The sequence below is a fragment of the Engystomops pustulosus genome, chromosome 10 (genome assembly GCF_040894005.1).
Source record: "Engystomops pustulosus chromosome 10, aEngPut4.maternal, whole genome shotgun sequence".
NCBI lineage: Eukaryota > Metazoa > Chordata > Amphibia > Anura > Leptodactylidae > Engystomops > Engystomops pustulosus.
This window is the reverse complement of record NC_092420.1, coordinates 32,156,205-32,179,464: the sequence shown is the minus strand read 5'-3', so window position 1 is coordinate 32,179,464 and position 23,260 is coordinate 32,156,205. Positions and strand designations below refer to the sequence as shown.

General features: G+C 41.2%; 1 protein-coding gene across 5 annotated transcripts in view; it reads right to left on the bottom strand.

Moving 5' to 3' along the window:
• FAM227A (family with sequence similarity 227 member A) overlaps positions 1–23,260 on the bottom strand; it is a 40,908-nt gene that overhangs the window by 3,083 nt on the left and 14,565 nt on the right. For 4 of the 5 annotated variants that reach the window (XM_072127670.1, XM_072127667.1, XM_072127669.1 and 1 more), the window contains 7 exons: positions 21,534–21,632; positions 20,165–20,269; positions 18,156–18,285; positions 17,697–17,792; positions 15,926–16,035; positions 8,130–8,214; positions 7,164–7,228 (listed from right to left, as the gene is read on the bottom strand). In XM_072127670.1, the coding sequence (XP_071983771.1) occupies positions 7,164–7,228; positions 8,130–8,214; positions 15,926–16,035; positions 17,697–17,792; positions 18,156–18,285; positions 20,165–20,269; positions 21,534–21,632 (690 nt within the window). Of the gene's footprint in view, positions 1–4,804; positions 6,001–7,163; positions 7,229–8,129; positions 8,215–15,925; positions 16,036–17,696; positions 17,793–18,155; positions 18,286–20,164; positions 20,270–21,533; positions 21,633–23,260 lie in introns of all 5 variants that reach the window. The other variant, XR_011850279.1, reaches the window with a different exon arrangement.

The window sequence follows — 23,260 nt, the reverse complement described above, 5'->3', positions numbered from 1 at the left end:
GGGGGCTGTGTGAGGCACATTACTTATGGGGGGCTGTGTGAGGCACATTACTTACAGGGGGGCTGTGTGGGGACATTACTTACTGGGGGGCTGTGTGTGAGGCACATTACTTACTGGGGGGCTGTGTGAGGACATTACTTACTGGGGGGCTGTGTGTGAGGCACATTACTTACAGGGGGGCTGTGTGGGGACATTACTTACTGGGGGGCTGTGTGAGGCACATTACTTACTGGGGGGCTGTGTGGGCACATTACTTACTGGGGGGCTGTGTGAGGCACATTACTTATGGGGGGGCTGTGTGAGGCACATTACTTACTGGGGGGCTGTGTGAGGCACATTACTTATGGGGGGGCTGTGTGAGGCACATTACTTACTGGGGGGCTGTGTGAGGCACATTACTTACTGGGGGGCTGTGTGTGAGGCACATTACTTACTGGGGGGCTGTGTGTGAGGCACATTACTTACTGGGGGGCTGTGTGTGAGGCACATTACTTACTGGGGGGCTGTGTGAGGCACATTACTTACTGAGGGGCTGTGTGTGAGGCACATTACTTACTGGGGGGCTGTGTGTGAGGCACATTACTTACTGGGGGGCAGTGTGGGCACATTACTTACTGGGGGACTGTGTGAGGCACATTAATTACTGGGGGGCTGTGTGTGAGGCACATTACTTACTGGGGGGCTGTGTGAGGCACATTACTTACTGGGGGGCTGTGTGTGAGGCACATTACTTACTGGGGGGCTGTGTGAGGCACATTACTTACTGGGGGGCTGTGTGTGAGGCACATTACTTACTGGGGGGCTGTGTGTGAGGCACATTACTTACTGGGGGGCAGTGTGGGCACATTACTTACTGGGGGACTGTGTGAGGCACATTAATTACTGGGGGACTGTGTGAGGACATTTCTTGGAGCGTGTTCACACATGGCACTAGGACGGGCCTTGGTTTGATCACATATACTTTCCAGTAATACACATGTGATGGGTAACACGCACCTGGTTTTGTTTAAATGCAAGACAAACGTGTGAGCGCAGCCTTACAGTATTTGGGGAGATTGTTAGGGGCGGCAGCAGGATAACACTGCCAGGGAACCAAGATGTAGGGACAATGAGGAACATAAGATGTGGTGATGGGGATTTCTCCTTTGTTCTCTGTAGCTGTATATACCAGAAGTAACCTTGTTATTGGCACAACCACATGTGAGGGGGTTATGTACAGAAGGGGGCATTACTGAAAGTGCAATACACATGCATTGGGGCCCGTGCCCCGGATCTTTTACCACCCTAGCAACGCCCCTGCTTTGGGACATATATCGTCTGTAAGATACGTCCCACAACAGTCGTGTGAATGCAGCCTGTTCTATTAATTGTGATGGGATTTGTATAGTTACTATATTTGTGGAAGAATATATTATGTATTTGGCGACCATTTGCACCCCATTTATTTTTTTAGGGATTGGAACCATGGTCGCTGGAAAAAAAATTGTGCACCCTTCAAATATACAAGAACACAATATTTAGAGCAGAGACAATGGGATCATAAAGTAATTGTACACAAGTGTGGATCCCTAGGTATTGCACCTGAAAAAGTAGCTGCAAAGACTAAACATAAATCCTATTGGGGAGGGTGCCATCCCGGACTGTGGAGTGCGATCCTTTCTGACCAGGGTAAGACATTTACAACAGTGTAACTTCATGTTAGGCGCATACCTGATTTAATATGTATTTCCCTTGATATCTTTGGAATGTTCGCCAACATTTAAGTGTGTTTATCCCCTTGTACACATATATCCACTGGCCTCCATGTACTGTCCGGTGATGTCCCCTTTACTCCTCCTCCCTCATCACCTGATGTTTTAATAATTTTAAATTTATTGTATGTAATAAAGTTCTTTAGATCTTTCATACACTTTTTTCAGTCTGCTTTTTTCTTCATCCTGGTAAGGGATTTTTCCTTCCAGGACAATAGGATTTATGTGTACCCTTCAAATATACCATATCTAACCCCAACCCATTTAATGTGTCATTTCCTGCAGCCCCCAATCTAAAATGCCCCCTTTTTTATGTCACCCCCCCCCTTTATAGTGCTCTCTTTTATGTAACCCTTTCTTGTTACTGTAGCCCCGTTTATAGTGCTACTTTTTCTGTATCCCCTCCCTTTTTTCTATTCCCCTTTATAGTTTTATGTAGCCCCCTCCTGATAGTTCTCATTTTTCTGTAGCCCCTTATTTATACCACAAATGCTTGAGTATAATTCAACCTGAGCAGAAGCTGAGGCACCTAATTTTACCACAAAATAAACTGGTAAACTTATTGACCTCAGTATAAGCCTAGTGTGGGAAATGCCGCCGCTTCTCATTAACAAGGGAAAAGGGGGACTTATGAGAGTGGCTCACCCTCTCCCCACTTTACTCCTTTAATAAAATAATTTAAAATACTCCCTGTTCACAGTATATTTTCTAGGTGAACAGTTTGTTATAAATGTATTTTGCAGATGTGAGTTACCTTCGTGTCAGTGCTTCCAATGTTATTAAAATCTATAATCTGCTTGGTTTGACCCCATGCAATTGCTCCAATCATAGATCAGTTACAAGACTGTGTTGAAAGTGAACGTCTTACCGGGCTGAGCCCCCTCCATACAAGGTACTTGTTTGCTGAATATTGCTGCAATCACCTACTGTTAACATCCACAATTGGTGATGGCAATGATTGCGGTTGTTAAAGGGCATCTACCAGCCGGATGAAGGACTCTATGCAAATGAGCCTGAGGAGATCCATTAATGTTAATGGAGCCTAGAGCCCCCCCAGGCTCATTTGCATACAGCCTTTCATCCTGGTGGTAGTTTTCAATAAAAAGCCAATAGTGCATGGGCGCCGCCATCTTGCCGAGGATCAACGCTCCCCGTGACATCATCAGGTGGGAGCACATTGTAATGAATGAGGAGGAAAATCCCCATATACAGTACTGCCATACTGTAGTATGGCAGTATATGATAGGATCGTACAGACAACCTAGGGTTAATGTGCCCTAGGGAGTCTGAAAAGTAAAAGTAGTAAAAGTAAAAATAAAAAAAAGTTTAAAAAATTATAATAAAAACCCTAAAAATTCAAATCACCCCCCTTTCCCTAGAACTGATATAAATATTAATAAACAGTAAAAATCATAAACACATTAGGTATCGCCGCCTCCGAAAATGTCCGATCAAAATATAATAACGTTTTTTCACTGCGTTTAACCCTGTAACGGAAAACAGCGCCCAAAGTCGAAAATGCCACTTGTTTGCCATTTTAAAAAATATTAAAAAATCAATAAAAAGTGATCAATAGGTCGCACAGTCCTAAAAAATTATAGCAATGAAAACGTCATCAAAACGACACCACCCACAGCTCCATAAACCGAAGTAAGCAAAAAAGTTATTGTCGCCAGAAGATGGCAAAATAAAAAAATTTATATTTTGGTACAGGAGGTTTTAATTTTTGTAAATGTATGAAAATATTATAAAGCCTACAAATTTGAACCCTGTAATTGTACGGACCTAAAGAATAAAGTAGACATGTCATTTGTGGTGTACAGTGAAATCTGTAAAATCCAAGCCCACAAGAAAACGGTGCAAATACGTTTTTTTACCATTTTCACTGCATTTGGAATTTTTTTCCAGCTTCCCAGTACATGGTATGGAATATTAAATACCGTCACTAAGAAGTGCAATTTGTTACGCAGAAAATAAGCCGTCGAAGAGCTCCTAAGGGGTTAACAAAAATGCAGCATTTCACAGATATAAGTCCAATCTCTCTCTATCAGTCCTGCTGTACACAATTTCAGTTTTCCCTAGACACGACCCCAGTAACTTCTCACTTAGGGTCGGCAGCCATCTTGGATTTTTGTGAGAGATCGTACAGTTGAGATTTCTGCCTCTAGCCACGCTCCCTGCACAGACCTCACACTAAGACACAGACACTCGCTGCCTGAGGATCGTGAGGAGAGAGAAGGGCTGCAAACAACAAGCTACAAGAAGATACGTGACCCGGGGGGAGGGGGATGCAGGCAGCATATGGAGTGATAGGAGCTAAACAGCAATAACACGGAGTAAAATTGTAAAGTAAAGGGTTAAAGTGATCTTTATTGTGTTAACATCACTAGGGGGATTGAAATGTGAGCATTTTCTTTCATGGGAAAACCCCTTTAAAGGGAACCTACCACCACAAGCGCGCCCTCGTCCGGCGATCCTGCCGTCTGCGGATGCGCAGAAGAGCAGGCCCGCGCCTGTTTCGGAGCAGTGACCACGCAGGCACGGGCCTGCTCTTCTGCGCATGCACAGACGGCAGGATCGCCGGATGAGGGCGCGCAGCTACGCGTAGCTGCGCGCCGAAGATGGGTGAGTAGGAGGGGAAAAGAGGCTACCGGGGCGTGGAGTAGCCACCTCGTGTAACCTCAGATGCGGCTACTCCACGCCCCAGTAGCCGCATAAGTAAATTTGAATATATATCTAATAAAAGTTATCAAAAAAGTGTGGGGACGTGAGGATTAGCCCTTAAAAGGGCTATCCTCACGTCCCATTGATCCACCTACCACCCAATCTACCTTTATAGTTGCCCTTTAAATCTTTCACTTTTTGTTTCGTTACTGCCACTTGGTAAGGTAACAAGTTATTTTTCTTGCTCATTAATGTACACTCTGAACCCCATAATATCTACATTTGTAGAAAAATTGAAATATCACATGGTCATAAGTATTCAGACCATTTGCTCAGTATTGAGTAGAAGCAAGTTTGGAGCTAGTACAGCCATGACTGATGCAACACACCTGCATTTGGAGACCCTCTGCCTCTTCCTTGCAGATCCTCTCTAGTTCCCTCAGGTTGGATGGTGAATGTCGGTGGAAGCCATTTTTAAGTCTCTCCAGTGATGCTCAATTGGGGCTCTGACTGGTCCAGTCAGGAATGGTCACAGAATTGTTCTGGGGCCCGTGCTTTGTTATTTTAGCTGTGTGCTTAGGGTTGTTGTCTTGTTGGATGGAGAACCTTCTGCCCAGTCTGAGGTCCAGAGCTCTCTGGGAGTGTTTTTTTATCCAGGATGTCTCTGTATTTGACCGCATTTCCTTAAATTGCAACCAGTCCTGCCCCTGCATCTGAAAAACGCCACCCATAGCCTGATGCTGCCACCACCTGGTGTCACTGTTGTATTTGGTAGGTGATAAGCAGTGCCTGGTTTTCTCCACACATATTGCTTAGAATTAACACCAAAAAGGTCAATCTTTGTGTCATCAGACCAGAGAATCTTATTTCACATAGTCTGGGAGTCCATTATGTATTTTTCTTTGCAAACTGTATGCAGCTTTCATACTGTATGCCGGGAGAGGCTCCCGTCAGCACACTGCCATAAACTCCCAATTGGTGGGGGGCAGCAGTGATAGTTGATTTGTGTACCTTTCTCCCTACTGCATCTCTGGAGTTCAGCCACAGTGATCTTGTGGTTCTTCTTTAACTCTCTTACCAAGGCTCTTCTCCTACGATTGCTTAGTTTGGCCAGGTCGAGGAAGAGTTGTGGTCGTCCCAAACTTCTTCCAATTAAGTATTATGGAGGACACTGTGCTCTTGGGTACCTTGAGTGCTGCATAAATTCTTTTGTAACCTTGGCCAAATCATCTGTGCCTTGCGACAATTCTGTCTCTGAGCTCCTTGGACAGTCCCTTAAACCTCATGACTCTCATGTGCTCTGACATGCACTGTGAGCTGAGAAGTCTTATATGTGCTTTTCCCAATAAAGTGCGAGCACATTACTTAAACGCATCTGGACTCCAATGAAGGTGTAAAATCATCTGAAGAAGTATCAGAAGGAAATTGATAGCATGTGAGTTAAATATAAGTGTCGCAGCAAAGGGTCTGAATACATTTGGCCAAACGTACGATAGCTTTTTCTGTAACAGATTGCAGAAAGGACATAAATTTATGTCATGGCAGTGGCCAACTTCAAACTGCTGTACCTCTTGAACCCTTGCATCTAGAAACACAAATCTGGTGTCAATTAAACAGGAGACAATCTGCTTCAGAGAACTAGAGATATCCACTATTAAATTTGTACTAAAAATGTAGATTTTTGTGTACAGCTCTCTATTGCCAATTGTAACTTTAACGGGAACCTGTAACCACGTTTTTCACAAATACAGGTAGGGGCAGGTTCCTATAGAGTCGTAGTAACTATCTGACCCACTTCTTTTAGCTAAAAATTGTTTCCCTCAGATCCCCATAAATTGCCTGGTATCTAGCGATGGCGTATGCTTATGTCATGTGACCAGGATGACATCATCACAGGTCCTTTAGCCTCTTAACATTAGCAAAGTGTATCCCATGCACACATTTGACCACAGGCTGCTGTGGTTTCATGTGATATGATATGGTGTGATTTCATGAGATATATGCTTGGGGTACAGTTTGCTGCATGCAGATAAAGCATGGGGAGTGGCTGCTGGATACACCCACCTCGACTCGCTATTGACATCCTTGGATACCAGGTAAAATTTTAAAGTAAAATGCTTTCACTTTTCATTATTGCAGAGGTACAGACACCCTCTGCATCTGTAGCTGAACCTGGGAAAGGGTGATGGAATAATGCTGCACATATTTATCACATAGCTTGGTAAAGGTTACTACTTTTTAAAAAAAACACTTGTGGGAAAATGCGAAAAAATCTTATTTTTTTCACATTTGTAGTCAATTATTGGCAAATCTAAAAAATGTAATTACTAAAACTATGGTATCAAGATAAAGTCTTAAAAAAAAAAAAATTAAATTTTGCACCGATCTTGACTATTAACTCCTCTGATGCCGCCAGCAATGCTGCTGGCAGTATTTAGAAGGTGGCGGCGCCATCTTGAATTGGATCGGATTGTCGCTCCCCCGAACATCATCATTGCCGGCGGTGACCCCCCATAACGGAAAATAGGGCCCAAATGTCAGAAACGCGACTTTTACACCAAAGTATGAAAAAATAATTAGCTGATAAACTTTCTGGTTACTTACTTGGCCAAACAATGGCAACAATCACTAGATGAATGATATCTTGTATATAACCGTGTTAAATAAAAAAGTTCCAACATAAAATGTTTCACAGACGATAAATAGCCATGTCATCTTACTACAGTATGATACGTTGCTTTCCTTTACCTCATTATTTAGGGTTTCTTTGGATCGCGTTTCTGTCTTCAGTTTTTCAACTTTTTCTTCTGAATCTATATTGTTTAAATTAAAATTAATATAGCATAAAATAGAAATATATTTCTATTTACAAAAGATCACTTACATCCCCATATATTGGAGCATATAATCATTTTTATCCAACCTCCAGATTTCATAATATCTTGTTTCCCCCATTGTCTTTGTAGGCACCCTATTTTTTTTTTTTAAAACACCGGTGGCTACACCATTTGCCACGGCTGACTCCATCCCCGCAGCCCACTGTTTTAGGACTTCCTCCATACTCAGATACTCTTTTAAAAGGATGATGGTGCAGAGAGATATTATCTCTCTGCATCATTACTGTTTCCCTTCTGCAGTTTTTTTGTTTTTTTAAAGACTCGTAGACATGATGTCATCAAGTCTGTGGGCATTACTGCACACAGCAGCAGCAGTGGAAGAAGAGAATAGGGGAGCTGCTGGTGAACGGGGATAGGTAAGGAAATAATATGTGGCCACAATATAAAAGGGGGGCACGCTATGAGGGCGGGATAAAGGAGGCCTCAGTAAGAGGGGAAGATGATGGACCACAATATGAGGCGAGATAAGAGGGACCACAAAATAAGGGGGGATACAATATGATACAGATGGGGTTTTTTTTCTAAAATATTGCTAGGCAACTGACTGGGCAGGGCAAAAAGTAGATTAGAAACCCATCAGTTTTTTTTTTTTTTTTTGCATATGTGAAAAAAAGCTTGACATTGAAAAAAACATGCAGATACAATATGGACTTCACACGTTCACAGTTTTTACAAATGCGCAGCAGACACACCCATCTGAATAAGCCCTTAGTTTTAAATAATTTGACTTTCCAATAATTTAGATATCAGTAGAAATCCAGTCCCTCTGATGTTGGATTGAAGGCATTCAACTGTATTTGTTATTTTTCATAATTACCTGACGAATGGTGAAAATGTTTATTTGAAATAGAGAGAGCCGCCTCTTTCATGTGTGAAGAAAGATGATTGGCAGCTGAAGAATTCTAAAAAATAAAATGACCATAAAATATTAAAACAAAAGGCAATAACACTAAACTAATTTGGCACAGATAACAAAAGCTCTTAAATGGAGTCTAAGCAGCTCCCTAATTACCACATAATTAATCATATGTCTGAAAATCTCATTATCCGCTCTACATGTGATTCCCTTCCTACAGATGAACTTTTTCATTTTTCTTAGTCCATTTTTTTGCTGTCATCCATAAAAATCCATACCTTTTTTATTTTGCCATGTACAGGGCAGTACAAGGGCCTTTTTTTCCCCTGTGTAACAAATTGTACTTGCTATTGGTGGTATCTAATATTCCATGGGGTATACTGGAAAGCGGGAAAAAATCAAAATACTGTGAAATTGACAAAAAAAAACCATTTTCGCCATTTTATTATGAGTTCTATTTTTGCAGCTTTCACTGAGCGCTTCAAGGTTCAAAACCTCTCATGCATTTGAGTCAGTACAATGATGGAAATACCAAATTTATATTGGTTTATTAGGTTTTAATAGAACTTTTCATACAAAAGGTTTTCATTTTTTAAAGTCTTTGTTTTTACATCTACCTGTGTAAAATGTGGGACTAGCTAGGATTTTTATTGCTGTTCATTGCCATTTTGGGGACTTTACAAACTTTTTATAAAAAATGTATGAGTTGTAAAATGGCAAAAACGTGGCTTTTTTCATTTAAACTCAATTACAGCAATTGGTGGCAAGGGGTTCATTTTTGTCATGTTATCATTCTAATCACCTCCTGTCTTTTGAGGGAGATTAACCCCTTCATGAATGAGTGTCATTGGCACTTGAATGTCCCAGTCAATTTTAGCTCTTCTTTAAATTACGATATCTTTAGGACTGCTTTATATCAAAACAACTTTTAATTATTTTTTTTCATGACATGTGAGACTTTAAATTGATAGAATAATTTTATTAACCCCTTAACGCTGAAGCCACTTTTCACCTTCCTGACACGGCCCATTTTTTAAAATCTGACATGTGTCTATTTAAGTGGTTATAACTTTGGAACGCTTTAACATATCCAGTTGATTTTGAGATTGTTTTTTCGTGACACATTGTACTTCCTGTTGGTTGAGAAATTTAATCAATATATTTAGTATTTATTTATGAAATAAATGGAAATTTGGCAAAATTTTTGAAAAAAACAATGTTTTCCAAATTCAAAATTTTCTACTTTTTGGAAAGTTGGTCATATCACTAAAATAACTTGATAACTAACATTTTCCATATGTCTGCTTTAACTTGGCATCATTTTTCAAACATCTTTTCCTTTTTTTAGGATGTTAGGAGGCTTATAACTTTAGGTGCAATTTTTCAGATTTTCACGAAAATCATCAAAACCTACTTTTGGAGGGTCAATTTAGTTAGAAGTGACTTTATAAGGCCTACATGACAGAAAACCCCTACAAATGACACCATTTCAGAAATTACACCCCTCAAAATATTCAAAACAACCTTTGGGAATTTTGTTAACCCTTTGAGCGTTTCATGAGGGTGAAAGATAAATGAAAGTGAAATTACAGAAATGTAATTTTATTTTACTATAGATTCATTGAACACTAAAATTTGCACCTTCACAATGGGTTAAAAAAGAAAATGCATTTTACAATGTTGAGGGCAATTCCTCCTGAGTATGCCAATACCCATTTTGTCACTGTACCCTGCTGTACGGACACAGTGGGGCACCTGGAAGGGAAAGAGCGTTGTTTCGTTTTTGCAGGGCAAATATGGCTGAAAAAGTTTACATGTGTCAGGATGCATTTGGAGAGCCATAATGGTACCAAAACAGAGGAAAGCCCCAACATGAGACACCATTTTGCAAAGTACACCCCTTGGAGAGTTTAGCAAGGTGTAATTTGTGTAGTTGCCCCAACAGGTGTTTGATTCAATTAGGCCCCAAAAGGGAAAAAAGGTGAAAATTTTCTCAAAAAAGTCACTTTTACCCCAAATTTTTGTAAGCCACAAGGGATAAAAGATTAAACAACACCCATAAATGTGTAAAACTATTTCTCCTAAGCACAGAACTGCACCACTTTTTCATATAAAGTGTTGCATGGGTACACAGTAGGGCTCAGAAGGGAAAGAGGGGCGTTGGCCTTTTAGAGGCCAGATTTGACAATCATCCTTTACATGTGTCAGGATGCATTTGGAGAGCCCTAGTGGTACCAAAACAGAGGGGAACCCCAACAAGTGTCACCATTTTGGAAAGTGCACCCTTTGGAGAATTTAGCAAGGTGTAATATATGTATTTTCCCCTACAGGTGTTTGCTTCAATTAGGTCCCTAAAAGGAAAAATATGAACATTTTCCCAAAAAAGTCACTAGAACGGCTAATTTTTGTATCCCACAAGGCATTAAAGATAAAACAACCCCAAAAAATGTGTACTAGCATTTCTCCCGAGTATAAAATTGCCCCACACATGCAAATAAAATGTTGTATGGGTACGCAGTGAAGCTCAGAAGGGAAAGAGGGGCGTTGGCCTTTTAGAAGCCAAATTTGACAGACATCCTTTACATGTGTCAGGATGCATTTAGAGAGCCGTAGTGGTACCAAAACAGAGGGGAACCCCAACAAGTATCACCATTTTGGAAAGCACACCCCTTAGAGAATTTAGCAAGGTGTAATATGTGTATTTGTCCGTAAAGTTGTTTGATTTCATTAGGACTTAAATAGGAAAAAGGTGAAAATTTTCTTATAAAGGTCATTGTACCCCTAATTTTTTATAGCCACAAGGGATAAAAATATGTAATAACCCCCCAAAATGTGTAAACCTATTTCTCTCGAGTGTAGAAGTACCCCATATGTGTATATAAAATGTTGTATGGGCGCACAGTAAAAGGGAAGGGGGATGTTTGCCTTTTAGAAGCCAAATTTGACAGAAATGTTTGACATGCATTTGGAGAACCCTAGTGGTATAAAACAGAGAAGAATCCGAAAAGTGACCCTAATTTTTGAACGCACACCCCTTAGAGAATTTTGCAATGTGTAATATATGTATTTGCCCCTACAGGTTAATGATCCAATTAGGCACTAAACATTAAAAAGGTGAACATTTTCCTATAAATGTCACTTTACCCCTAATTTTTGTAAGCTACAAGGGATCATATATTAAATAACCCCAAAAAAGGTGTAAAACTATTTCTCCCGAGTGTAGAAGTACCCCACATGTGCATATAAAATGCTTTATGGGCGCACAGTAGAGGAAAAGAGGGATGTTTGTCTTTTAGTGGCCAAATTTGACAGAAATCCTTCACATGTGTCAGGATGCATTTGGAGAGATGTAGTGGTACCAAAGCAGAGGAAAACCCGAAAAGTGACCCTAATTGTTGAATGTACACCCCTTGGGGAATATAGCAAGGTGTAATATGTGGTGTAGGGTAATACACATCGTGAAATGAGAATTTGAATATATAGGTGGTTTCCAAATATGATGTGCAACGGAGTCCAAGATGGAAATTGCAATTATTTCTGGAAAGTTCAGTGCCCATTATGTGGCGCCCCTTATGAAATAATGGAGGGGCATAGGGAGCAATGTGACCTAACAGTTGTTACAATTATTCATTTTACCTAAATGAATTCACAACAGCTTGGGCGTAAATTGTGAATGTGTTGCGTATAAGGAGGTAGAATATACCAGGGGACCAACTAAACTTTTGTCACACTTGGAGGTGTCGCAGGTCTATTAGTAGTATGTAGTGTCCATCCTAACTCCTCTTTTGGAACAGACTCTTTATTGAGTCCTACCTTTAGAAGCAGCAGAATTCACCGGGAAAATGCTGTCCTGGCAAAACACAGGAACATCTAAACCAGAGATAATGGGGCCCCGTCCTTCTTGTCCCAATATTAGTTTCCTAATATCTTCCTCTTGAAAACGGAGAAATGATACGGCAGGACCTGCACATTGGAACAGCTCATAAGAGTTGTACAGCGTAATCTGTACAATGTACACGGCCAGCGCTTTTGTACCATATCTTCGTTTTCTGTAGGGAAATTATCGCCAAGTGTTGCTCTTATTCACGCTAGCGATGCCCATTGTGACGAATATTGCTGCTTTTGGCTGGACCAAATCGACCAGCCAATAGCAGCAAACATGGACAGAGGGGCGCAACAAAACCCCTCTGGACCGCAAGGCACAATTGGTGGCTGTCAGGAACAGCTGCCACCCTGCCCCGATCACCGTGGCTACAGACATAGTGACTGGTATTACTGACGTCATAAGTAAATTCGCTTCTATTGGCTGGTCTGAATTGATGAGCCAATAGCAGCGATCATGAACTGGGGGTGTGGGGGGGACGGAACCCTTCTGGTCCATGGGGCAGGATGGATGGCTGTCAGGAACAGCCGCCATCTTGCCCCGATCACTGTGTGTGAACAGTGTTGGCAAGTCACTACCCGCCGCACCGTTCTATAACAACGCGCGTTGGGAATGGGCTATACAATCTTTATTTATTTTTTAAGCAATTTAGTAAAATAAGGGATTATTTTTTGCAAGACGAGATGCACTGTAAAAAAAACCTTTATTTTAGAGGGTGTTTAGCTTATCGAAGCAATTTTATTAACTTTTTACGTGTGGAGGAAAATAAAATCATCAATTTTTGTTTTGGATTTTTAGCATTTTTTTTGGGGGGTGTTCGCTGTAGCATAACAATAATATATTATCTTTATTCTACGGATCACTACGATTACGGTGATACCTCATTTATATAGTTTTATTTATATTTGTCCAATTTTATTGAAGGAAAACTAGAATAGAAAAAATTACATTTGTTTTAGTATTGCCATTTTTATAGCGGCATAACTATAGTATTTTTTGGTTGACGGAGCTGGTTGTGAGCTTATTTTTTGCGTGACAAGTTGTTCTTTTCAGTGATATCATTTTGGCGCTTATAAATTTTTCGGATCACTTTTTAGAACATTTTTTGTAAAGCAATTTGATAAAAAGTTTTAATTTTTGGCAAGATTTTTTTTTTTTTTTTTTTTTACCACGTTCACCTAGAGCAGCGATGGCGAACCTATGGCACGCGTGCCACAGACGGCACGCAAAGCCGTTTCTGTTGGCACGCGTACCGTCGCCAGTAAGCCTCTGCCCGCAAAAATTTGGTCTATGCGAGCGGCGGAACTACGCGCCGCTCCATAGACAGAACCGCAGAGTTTTTGCGCATGCGCGGTAATTTGGGAAGCGCTGAAAGTTTCAGTCGCTCCCATAGAAACCGCGCATGCGCATTAATTATCCCGGGCCGCTCCGCTCTGCTCTGCTCCCTCCCTGTCCGCTCTACTCTGTCCCGGTCCGCTCCGCACTGCTTTGCTCCCTCTGTCCCGTTCCGTAGCCCCCCTCTCCTCCGCTCCGTAGCCCCCCTCTCCTCCGCTCCGTAGCCCCCCTCTCCTCCGCTCCGTGGCCCCCCTCTCCTCCGCTCCGTAGCCCCCCTCTCTTCCGCTCCGTGGCCCCCCTCTCCTCCCTCCGTAGCCCCCCTCTCCTCCGCTCCAGGTGGGAGTGGAGAATGCATACAGCGTAACCTGCATGCATTCCTGGAGAACCTTCCTGTAGAATAAAAGAAAAAAAAGTAAGTTTATCTGTGTATATGTATGTAATATGTATATGTATGTAATGAGTATATGTATGTGTATATGTATGTAATGTATATATGTATGTGTATATGTATGTAATGTGTATATGTATGTGATGTGCATATGTGGGTGTATTTGTATGTGATGTGCATATGTAGGTGTTTATATGTGTATACATATATATATATAATATATATATATATATTCTGTATGTATTTTATACTACATGGCGATAAGCTGTATGCATTTTATACTACTTGGCGGCATTCTGTATGCATTTTATACTACTTGGCGGTATTCTGTATGCATTTTATACTACTTGGCGGCATTCTGTATGCATTTTATACTACTTGGCGGCATTCTGTATGCATTTTATACTACTTGGCGGCATTCTGTATGCATTTTATACTACTTGGCGGCATTCTGTATGCATTTTATACTACATGGCGGCATTCTGTATACATTTTATACTACATGGCGACAAGCTGTATGCATTTTATACTACATGGCGACAAGCTTTATGCATTTTATACTACATGGCGACAAGCTGTATGCATTTTATACTATATTACGTATATGGGGGGGGGCGTCTCTCTATGGCTCGTCTTCTCAATTAAAACCTTGTTATTCTAGTTAAATTTTTGTGTTGGCACTTCACTTCAAGTCAGAAGGGTTTGGGTTGCATTTTGGGCACTCGGCCTCTAAAAGGTTCGCCATCACTGACCTAGAGGGTCCAATTATGATTAGGATTTATTGTACAGATTGTTACGGACGCGGCGATACCAAATAAGTGGGGTTTTTTTGTGATTTAGTGTTTTTTATACTTTATTACTTGTGTACAGGGAAATGTGGTGTTTGGGGGGACTTTCACTTTATTTTATTATTTATTTTTATTTGAAAAAACCTTTATTTATTGTTTTAACTTTTTTTTACAGGTAATGACATCTAAGCTTGAACAAGTGATCTTCTGATCACTTGTTCAAGCTATTTTACAGGTTACACAGTGCAATACAGATGTATTGCACTGTGTAATGTAAGACACTGAGCATGCTGCGCATGCCCAGTGTCTTACAGCCGGGTCCTGCCAGAAGGCAGGGACCCGGCTTCCGGATGAAGATCTCGCAGCCCCGGGCACCGGCAGTCCCGGGGCTGCGATCGGAGCAGCGGACCCCCCCCCCCCCCGGTAAGCGCCGCGGGGGGGTCCGATTCACTTTAGCTTTCATTTAAATGCCTCTGACACAGTGCGACCGCGGCGTGTTAGGGGTTAACACCCGCGATCGGAGAAATCTCTGATCGCGGGTGTTGGAGGCGGTTGTCAGCTATAATATATAGCCGACACCCGCAGCTACTGGCGCCGGCTCCGTTCAGGAGCCGGCGCCAGAAGCTTGACGTAATAATACTGCATTTTGCGGGAACGCACCTCCCGCCATGCAGTACTATTACGTCAAATGTCGGGAAGGGGTTAATAACACTTTTTGCCACTGTGTGCCACAGCTGTCTATGGCGATGTATATCCGACAGATACACATCCCTATATGAGTAATATGATAGAGGCCTTACTCATAATAACAAGTGCTCTGGGTGGGTGTTACCAGAGCCTCTCCATTCTGTTGCGTTTTTCATGCCCTATTCAAGTCTATGGAGATGCATCAGAAACGCATTGCACCCGCGAGCATTGCAAGTGCAATGTGAGTGCGATGCTTTTTAAATGGATGGGTTGCTAGGTGATGTGAAAAAAAAGTCAGGAAGTACCAATTTAAGAATCGTGAGATTTGAAAAATGCACCGAAAACGCAAGAAAAACGCAAAAAGGAACTCCAAGGAACAAAGGACCAAAAACGCAGCCAAAAAGTCAGTTTTTCACGCATTGCACCCTGAAGTGATCTGCAACGCAAGTGTGGAAGGGGCCTTAAATGCACCAAGAAGAAGAAATTGAACCCCGTTGGACCTGAGCGGGGAAGCGACACATGCAGGATATCGGGTGCACGATCTTAGTGAATCACGGTGCATTATCATCGGACAATGCGCTTTGGGTGAATTCCGTTGGACAGGTAAGTAAATGAGCCCCAATAGTCTTAGTGTTTATACAGTAAGAAACATTAACTTGATAGAATTTCAACAAACCTTTCTAGATGGTTTGAATACAGAATATTTCCTGGATCTGATACTCAAAGGGGTGGAAATTCCACTTTTCTCTTCTGCATTTAATAAACCAAACCAAGAGGCTCTTGAATCTGAAAATTGGAAACAAATGGGTTAAAATGTATGTCATATACGGCCGTCCCTGGGTTATGTACAAGATGGGTTCTTTAGGTTTGTTCTTAAATTCTTAAGAATTTGTATAGTAGTCAGAACTGTATATTTTAAAATTGTATCTCCAGACAAAATTTTTTTAGTACCAGTGACAATTGCATTTTTAAAATTTTTGCCTGTCATGGGAACAAGGATTATCAATAAAGCTTCATTATAGACACCTCATTGCAGGCTGGGACTAAAGTAAAGCATCCAGGGAGCTTCACCAGAGGTCACAGTGGGCAGACAGGTTCGTCCGTAACTAGAGATCGTCTGTAAGTTAGGTGTCCTTAAGTCAGGGAGCACCTGTATTTTAACCTTGTGATGCAAATAGTGTACTGCAGCTTGAAAACACAATGCAGATGCTAAAACTCACAGCAAAAATGACATGAATTTATTAAGAAGATCTTATAATAGGTTCCTGTAAATACACTTTAAAGGCAACACATTATATACACAATGGGCCTTATGTATCAATCCTGTCTGAGAGTAAAGCTGTTCTAGTTGCTTATGGCAACCAACCAACCAACAACGAGTTCTGCTTTCATTTTATTAACTGCTGTGGGAAAATAAAAGCACACCTCTGATTGGGGATGAGGGGAATTTATTAAGACTGGCCCAACATGTGCTTGTTTTAATATTTCCAGCACAAGGTACCAGATATACTAAAAGGCTCCAAATCATGGAGAATGAATTCTACACCAGGTTCAGAAAGATTATTTATTAAGCCAAATTTATGACTTTCTGCAAATATTAAAATTTACATAAACTAACATTACTGTGTCTTTAAACAATCATGCCATGATGATGAGTTAATTAAAGATACACCTGTGGATGTATTTTAAGGCACACCTGAAACACACTAATTATTTGTGTAACATCATGGAAAAGTCTAAGAAATCAGCCAATATCTCAAGAAGAGAATTGTGGACTTGCGAAAATCTGGTTCATACTTGTGTGTGGGACTTGTTTAGTATTAATTTCTCAGTCCCCAGGCTATTTTGCTGTGTTTGCCTGTGGATCCTTCTTCTATTTATATAGTAAAGTTACAGGTTATACATATTTTTCACATAAAACTATAAATCAATCTGTATATAAATCAGAGCGATTTAAATCCCGGCGGCACCATATTGGATTTGGCGATTGGTTACTATGACATCCTATGTCAGAACTGATACTGTCTCGTTTTATCCCATCTATTACAATGTGTGATTTGCACATTATAATATGTGATGTGGAAAATCTCCATACATTGCTATACTGTAATAAACGTATGAAAACATTATAAAACCTATAGAAATTTGGTTTCACAGTGATCGTACCGACCTAAAGACATGTCATTGTCACAGTGAAAGCTGTAAAATCCAAGCCCACAAGAAAATGGTGCAAATGCATTTGGAATTTTTTCCCGCTTCCCAGTACACATCATGGAAAATTAAATACAGTCACTAGGAAGTGCAATTTGTTATGCAGAAAACAAGCCCCCACACAGCTCTATACATGGAAAAATACAGAATTTATAGATTTATTTTTAAGGTGGGGAGCAAAAAATGGAAACACAAAAACAAAAAATAGCCAAGTTGTTAAGGGGTTAAAGACTTACCTCTTTTTTGCTTGACTTTGTTATTTACTGCATCATCTTTTGGCTCCAAGGTTTTAAAATCCCAATTGTTATACACTCCACACCTAGGATGTATTCCTTTTATGAGTATTTAAGACCAATTAAAAAAAGAAATAACTGTTGAGATTTCTAAATAAAACAAATGGTAGATTCATTTTTGAGTCACCTATAGATAAAGATAAACACTGCAGGGTACGTGCAGCGATCTCCAGCAATCATATACAGAGCGGCAGTAATTGGGTCAAATGGGATTAATGGAAGCCATTCTTATCACCAGTGGGGGCCCCCACATCCACTTAATTTCAAAGTTTCCACAACCCCTTTAATTGTTAAAAAAAAATGATTTCTGTTTGATAGAATCTCATTTACGATCCTGTTACTGTACAATGTTAAAGATTGGTGACTTACATAATGTAAATGGCAACACCAGACAATTCTCACCTCCAGTCCATTGCCACAACAAACTGCAGATCTTCGCCTTAAAATCATCTGATTGGAACTGACTTAGGGATTGGGGAAAAGCAAAACAAAAACTGCAGTACACGGCCTGACTAAGCACAGAAGGAAATATCTGTATGCAAAGAAGAAAAACATTTAAAGGGTTCTGTCACCTGTGAAAAGATATACACAGTACCTTATGCATTACTGTACATGTGTCCTATCATTGCTAGTCTGGTTACTATGCGCGGGACTTTTGATGAAAAAGCAACTTTTATTCATCCCATGGTGTAGCAGGTAGATCTCCAGAAATGACAAACCATGGAGTGTTATGGGCTGTCACGGATAATATTGCCCTCCAATGATGTCATGGGGAGAAGATTCATTCAAAGATGCAGTTCTTAACGCTGGGTGTTTGCTACAGGATGCAGCAAACACACTGTCTGAAACAGTCCTCTCCAGATCTCCTTAACGAAACTGTGATGTTACATTACATATTGTGATAGTACATTACATGTCGTTAAATGGATAATTACTTTCTAGTTACAATGAAAATAATGCCCTGAATCAGGGTTATTCCCAGTAACCTAAATAAAATGGTTACTAATTTCACATGAATCAGCAGTAAAAATGAATACAAGAATCTTTGTCATATATGTAATCAGAGTTGATCAATGTTCTTATTTTGGTTGTTCTAAGACAGTTCCCAGGCAACTTTAGAGATGCTGCTCTCAGCGCTATTATAAAGCGACATTTCATTGGCTGTTAGGAACTGCGGGAAAAGTGAGAAGGTGTTGGCAGAACTGCAATATCTTTGGAGTTCATCCTGCTGGACCCACCATTCTTCCTCTACAGAGAGACCCTGGAGAGAAGCTACAAGGAGAGTCTGAATTTGCCCTTCTTCTTTCAATTGGTTTCCTCTTTATTGGTTTCCTCAGGGGGGCGATACAAGTGAAAGATGTGGATGAACAGGTAGCAACAGCTTAAAATGCCATGTTGGCACTTCACGGTAAATAATTGTGTTTTGGTTGTAGTTTGGGCACTCTGTCTTCAAAAGGTTCGCCATCACTGTTCTAAGACATCCTCCTTCTAAGGCTATATTCAGATGAACGTATGCCTGCCTGGAATACATCCGGCGCGCTGGAGAGGAGGAGAGATGACCCATCCCCTACCCATAGAAATGCACGGCCATGCACGCAGGGAAGATAGGACATGTTCTATCCTTTCCCCATGTATAGGGTTATACCGGGGACATATGTATGGCTGCAGGCTTGTGGCCAGATAGTCCCCCATATGTCCATGTGAATGCAGCTCCAGTCTCCTTTTCACTCTGAGATTTCCTCTGAACTCCATCTTCCTAGTAAAACAGACAGAAGGTCACTGAGATGTTTGATTACATAGGAGAAGCTCGATGGAGAAGAGATGAGGAGCTTGAGTGACAGGAACAAAGTCTCCTCCCAGAGTCTTTGAGACACCAACAAACTCACATACACTACACAGATGAAAGCTGCTACAATATTAAGATAACAAGAACAGGGTTACACCTCACATACACACACTAGACTGCTGATTCCAGCAAAGCTTGTTGAAAGATTAGGTAAACTTTAATAGAAACTTCAATAAATTGTCATTATATATACTTCTTAATATCTTTTGACTTATTTATCACTCATGTAAAAATCTATCATCTAGCACACAGTAAGGGTTCATTCACATGGACATATGGGGGACGCAAGCTTGCTGCCGTCCACACATCTCCCTTAGACAGCAATAGGTGCATGGAGCGATATGGTGCTGCACGTGTACCGCTCCATACACAGCAAAAAAGATAGGACATGTCCTATGTTTCCCTGTGTGCACAGCCGCACGCCGTGCATCTCTATGTAGAGGGGAGGGGTTACCCCTCCTCCTCTCTAGCGTGCCGGACTTGTGGCGGGCATGGGTTTGTGTGAATGTAGCCTAAGTGTGTAGTAAGTATTAATGGTTTTATCTTCCCCATCGCACAAACTTACATTAAGGAAAGAATCTCCATTATACGACCCTCGACACAATGTAAGCAGCTGGATGTAATTCTCTGCAACTCGGCCAAACAGCTTATCCTGGCTGTCTGCATCTGGCTACAAAAACAAAGTCTAATCACACACTTTAGGCTAAAAATATTTGGACATTTGACAGCTACATGACAATATTACCTGATATCCATTCACAAATTCCTAAAACATAGCTGACCATAGCTAACTAGTCCTTGCCTTGGACTGTTTTGGTCTTAGGAGCCCTGTCAGTAACCTGCTGACTGGCCTTTGATTTTAACTTAACTCTGAGCCAGAAATACATGTGTGACATCTGTATCAGCATCATCTTTGGTCCCTGGTGTGCGACTTGCTTATTTTCTGCCATATAAACATAGATTTACTTGCTGTACTGATTGGATAAATCACCACACCAGTTTCTTTCCTGCAGCTTTGTGACTATTGCACTTTAGCATAGGGAGGGGTAACCTTCTAGTTGTCCCGTACCACTTAGGCTGCATGAGGCAGACATGTCTTTTGTGTTCCTGTATCTGCTTTCCACATTAAAACATGCCCATTAGGTAGCAGGCCTCAGACAGTAGAAAAATGCTGCAATGTGAATAAGCCCGACATCGTGACTGAGAGGGCCCAGGGATGAAGGATTCTGATTGGCTAGACATTGCATTTTTATGTCCTCTCAGACATCCAATCCATCTACAGCATCAAAAAATTAACTGCAGAGATAATGCCAGATATTCTACCCATATTCATACAGGGTGGTTGAAACGCTATGTGCTAAATATCTGTATAATGTTACTGTGAGGGCTCTGCACAACTTATGCAGGGCCTAGGGGGCCTATTGGTGGATTCACCTGTGGACCAGTCTGAGTCTCACGGTTGTTCAAAACTGTCATTGTATTCACACTGTTTTGGAAGTGGCACAAATGGCACTTGCTAGTGGCCAAGGGAATATCAAGTGGTTGGAGATTAAAAGGTTAAAGTCAACATTGTATTTATAGAATAATTTATTGGGTTTACACCACTTCCCGGCTAGGTAACATAAAAGTGTATACTGTAGGTATGTAACATAAATTATATTTTAAATACGGACATACAGAAGCATCGTATAGTGCTTATTGATGTTCTGCCATGTCAATGATGACATAAAAAAGAGATTTGAAATGTTTTCAAATTCAACAAATAATTAAAATTTTTATACAGTTTGTTTCAGTTAAAATAATGTAATCTAAAATATGCGAGTGTTATAATTTTTCTTGCTATCTAAATTATATTGTAGAGTGTAACGACGGATGAGATATTGTAATCTAATAAGAAAAGTGGATTCCAGACGGTAGAGTTTCTTTAACCTTACTTTATAGCTATGTAGAAAGATCCACCAAAAGCAGTCCAGAAGAATCTTCTTGGCAACAGGAGTGTGCAGAATTCGGAGCAGTTCCTTAGTTGGACAAATCTGTCAATAAGAAGGCAGATAATACTCTAATTGATTTTGAAGGAGGGTTCAGGCACATGTAGCCTGTAATATTTAGAAAAACAAGCAAATATAGCTCCACATTCTTCATATAGTCAGACCGCTTTTCTACTAAGTTAAAAGGATCACTTTTGTATTTACAATAAAAGTTTACATTACAGGTATGGAATTGAAGTGTGTCATCCACACAACAAAGCATATTTCTCCCTTAGATCTGATAAAATGCATAATCTATGAAATAATAAACAAAAAATACAATTTGATTCCATAAATTTCCATGTGTGGACCTCCTGCCCTACCACGGAAGACCATCCGACACCTTCCACCCATCCCCTAGTCTGGCCCCAATCCAGTCCACCTACTAGTACCCCATTGCTAAAGCAGTCCAAGCCTGTATGCCGCCTAGCCTTGGTCCCTGCAATGGATACTTATTGACAAATGGATCTGATGGACCAGTGGGTCTGAATTTGAAGAAAGAACATTAGTAGTTTTAGGCTCTGAGCCTCTGCCCAAAATACCCATATGAATATCTGTCATTGGATATATCTGCCCCACTGTATTTTCAGATTTTTAAAGAAGTCTATCAGCTCCCAAATCACCCTACAGGTAAAAGTGGCATTGTGTTGAGTACATTGCACACTTTATAAACTTTCCAGGTCGAATTTCTTGTTTTCCAGCCATTTGTCATTTGAGGGTACTGGAGGTGAGGAGGAGGTGACCCCTCCTCCCTCCATAGGAAATAGCGGCACACGGCCGCACATCCGCCGAAAGATAGAGCTTGCTCTATCTTTTTGCGGTGTGCGGCCCGGATCGGTGCCACACATGTGTGGCACCGGATCCCCGCCGTGCCGCTATTGCCGGCTATGGGGACGTACATGCGGCCGCATGTACGGCCCCGCAGACGGCAGTGTGAATGAGCCCTTAGTAAAATTTCTATTACTGTATTTACTCAAGTATAAGCCGTCCCGAGTATAAGCCGAACTACCTAGTGTAATTCTAACACAAAAAACTGGGAAAACCCATTGATTCAAGTATAAGCCGAGGGTTTGAAATGCATTGGTCACAGCCTCACAGTATACCAGCCCCTGTAGTATATAGCCAGCCCCCTGTAGTATATAGCCACCAGCCCCTTGTAGTATATAGCCTGCCAGCCACCTGCAGTTTATAGTCTGCCTGCCTACCAGGATATTGCCTGCCAGCCCCTGTGGTATATAGCCTGCCAGCCCCCTGTAGTATATAGCCTGCCTGCCCCCTGTAGTATATAGCCTGCCTGCCCCCTGTAGTGTATAGCCTTCCAGCCCCCTGTAGTGTATAGCCTTCCAGCCCCCTGTAGTGTATAGCCTGCCAGCCCCCTGTAGTGTATAGCCTGCCAGCCCCCTGTAGTATATAGCCTGCCAGCCCCTTGTAGTATATAGCCTGCCAGCCCCTTGTAGTATATAGTATATTCTTCAGAAGCAGAAGAGGACCTATGGGGGATGTCAGAAAGGTAAGTGCAGTGTTAATTTTTTTTATAGACTCGAGCATAAGCCGAGTAAGGGTTTTTCAGCTGAGTATATACGGTATTTTTGTTTCTCTGTACCAAGGTTGGGGCTGTACCTGTTTTGTTCTTT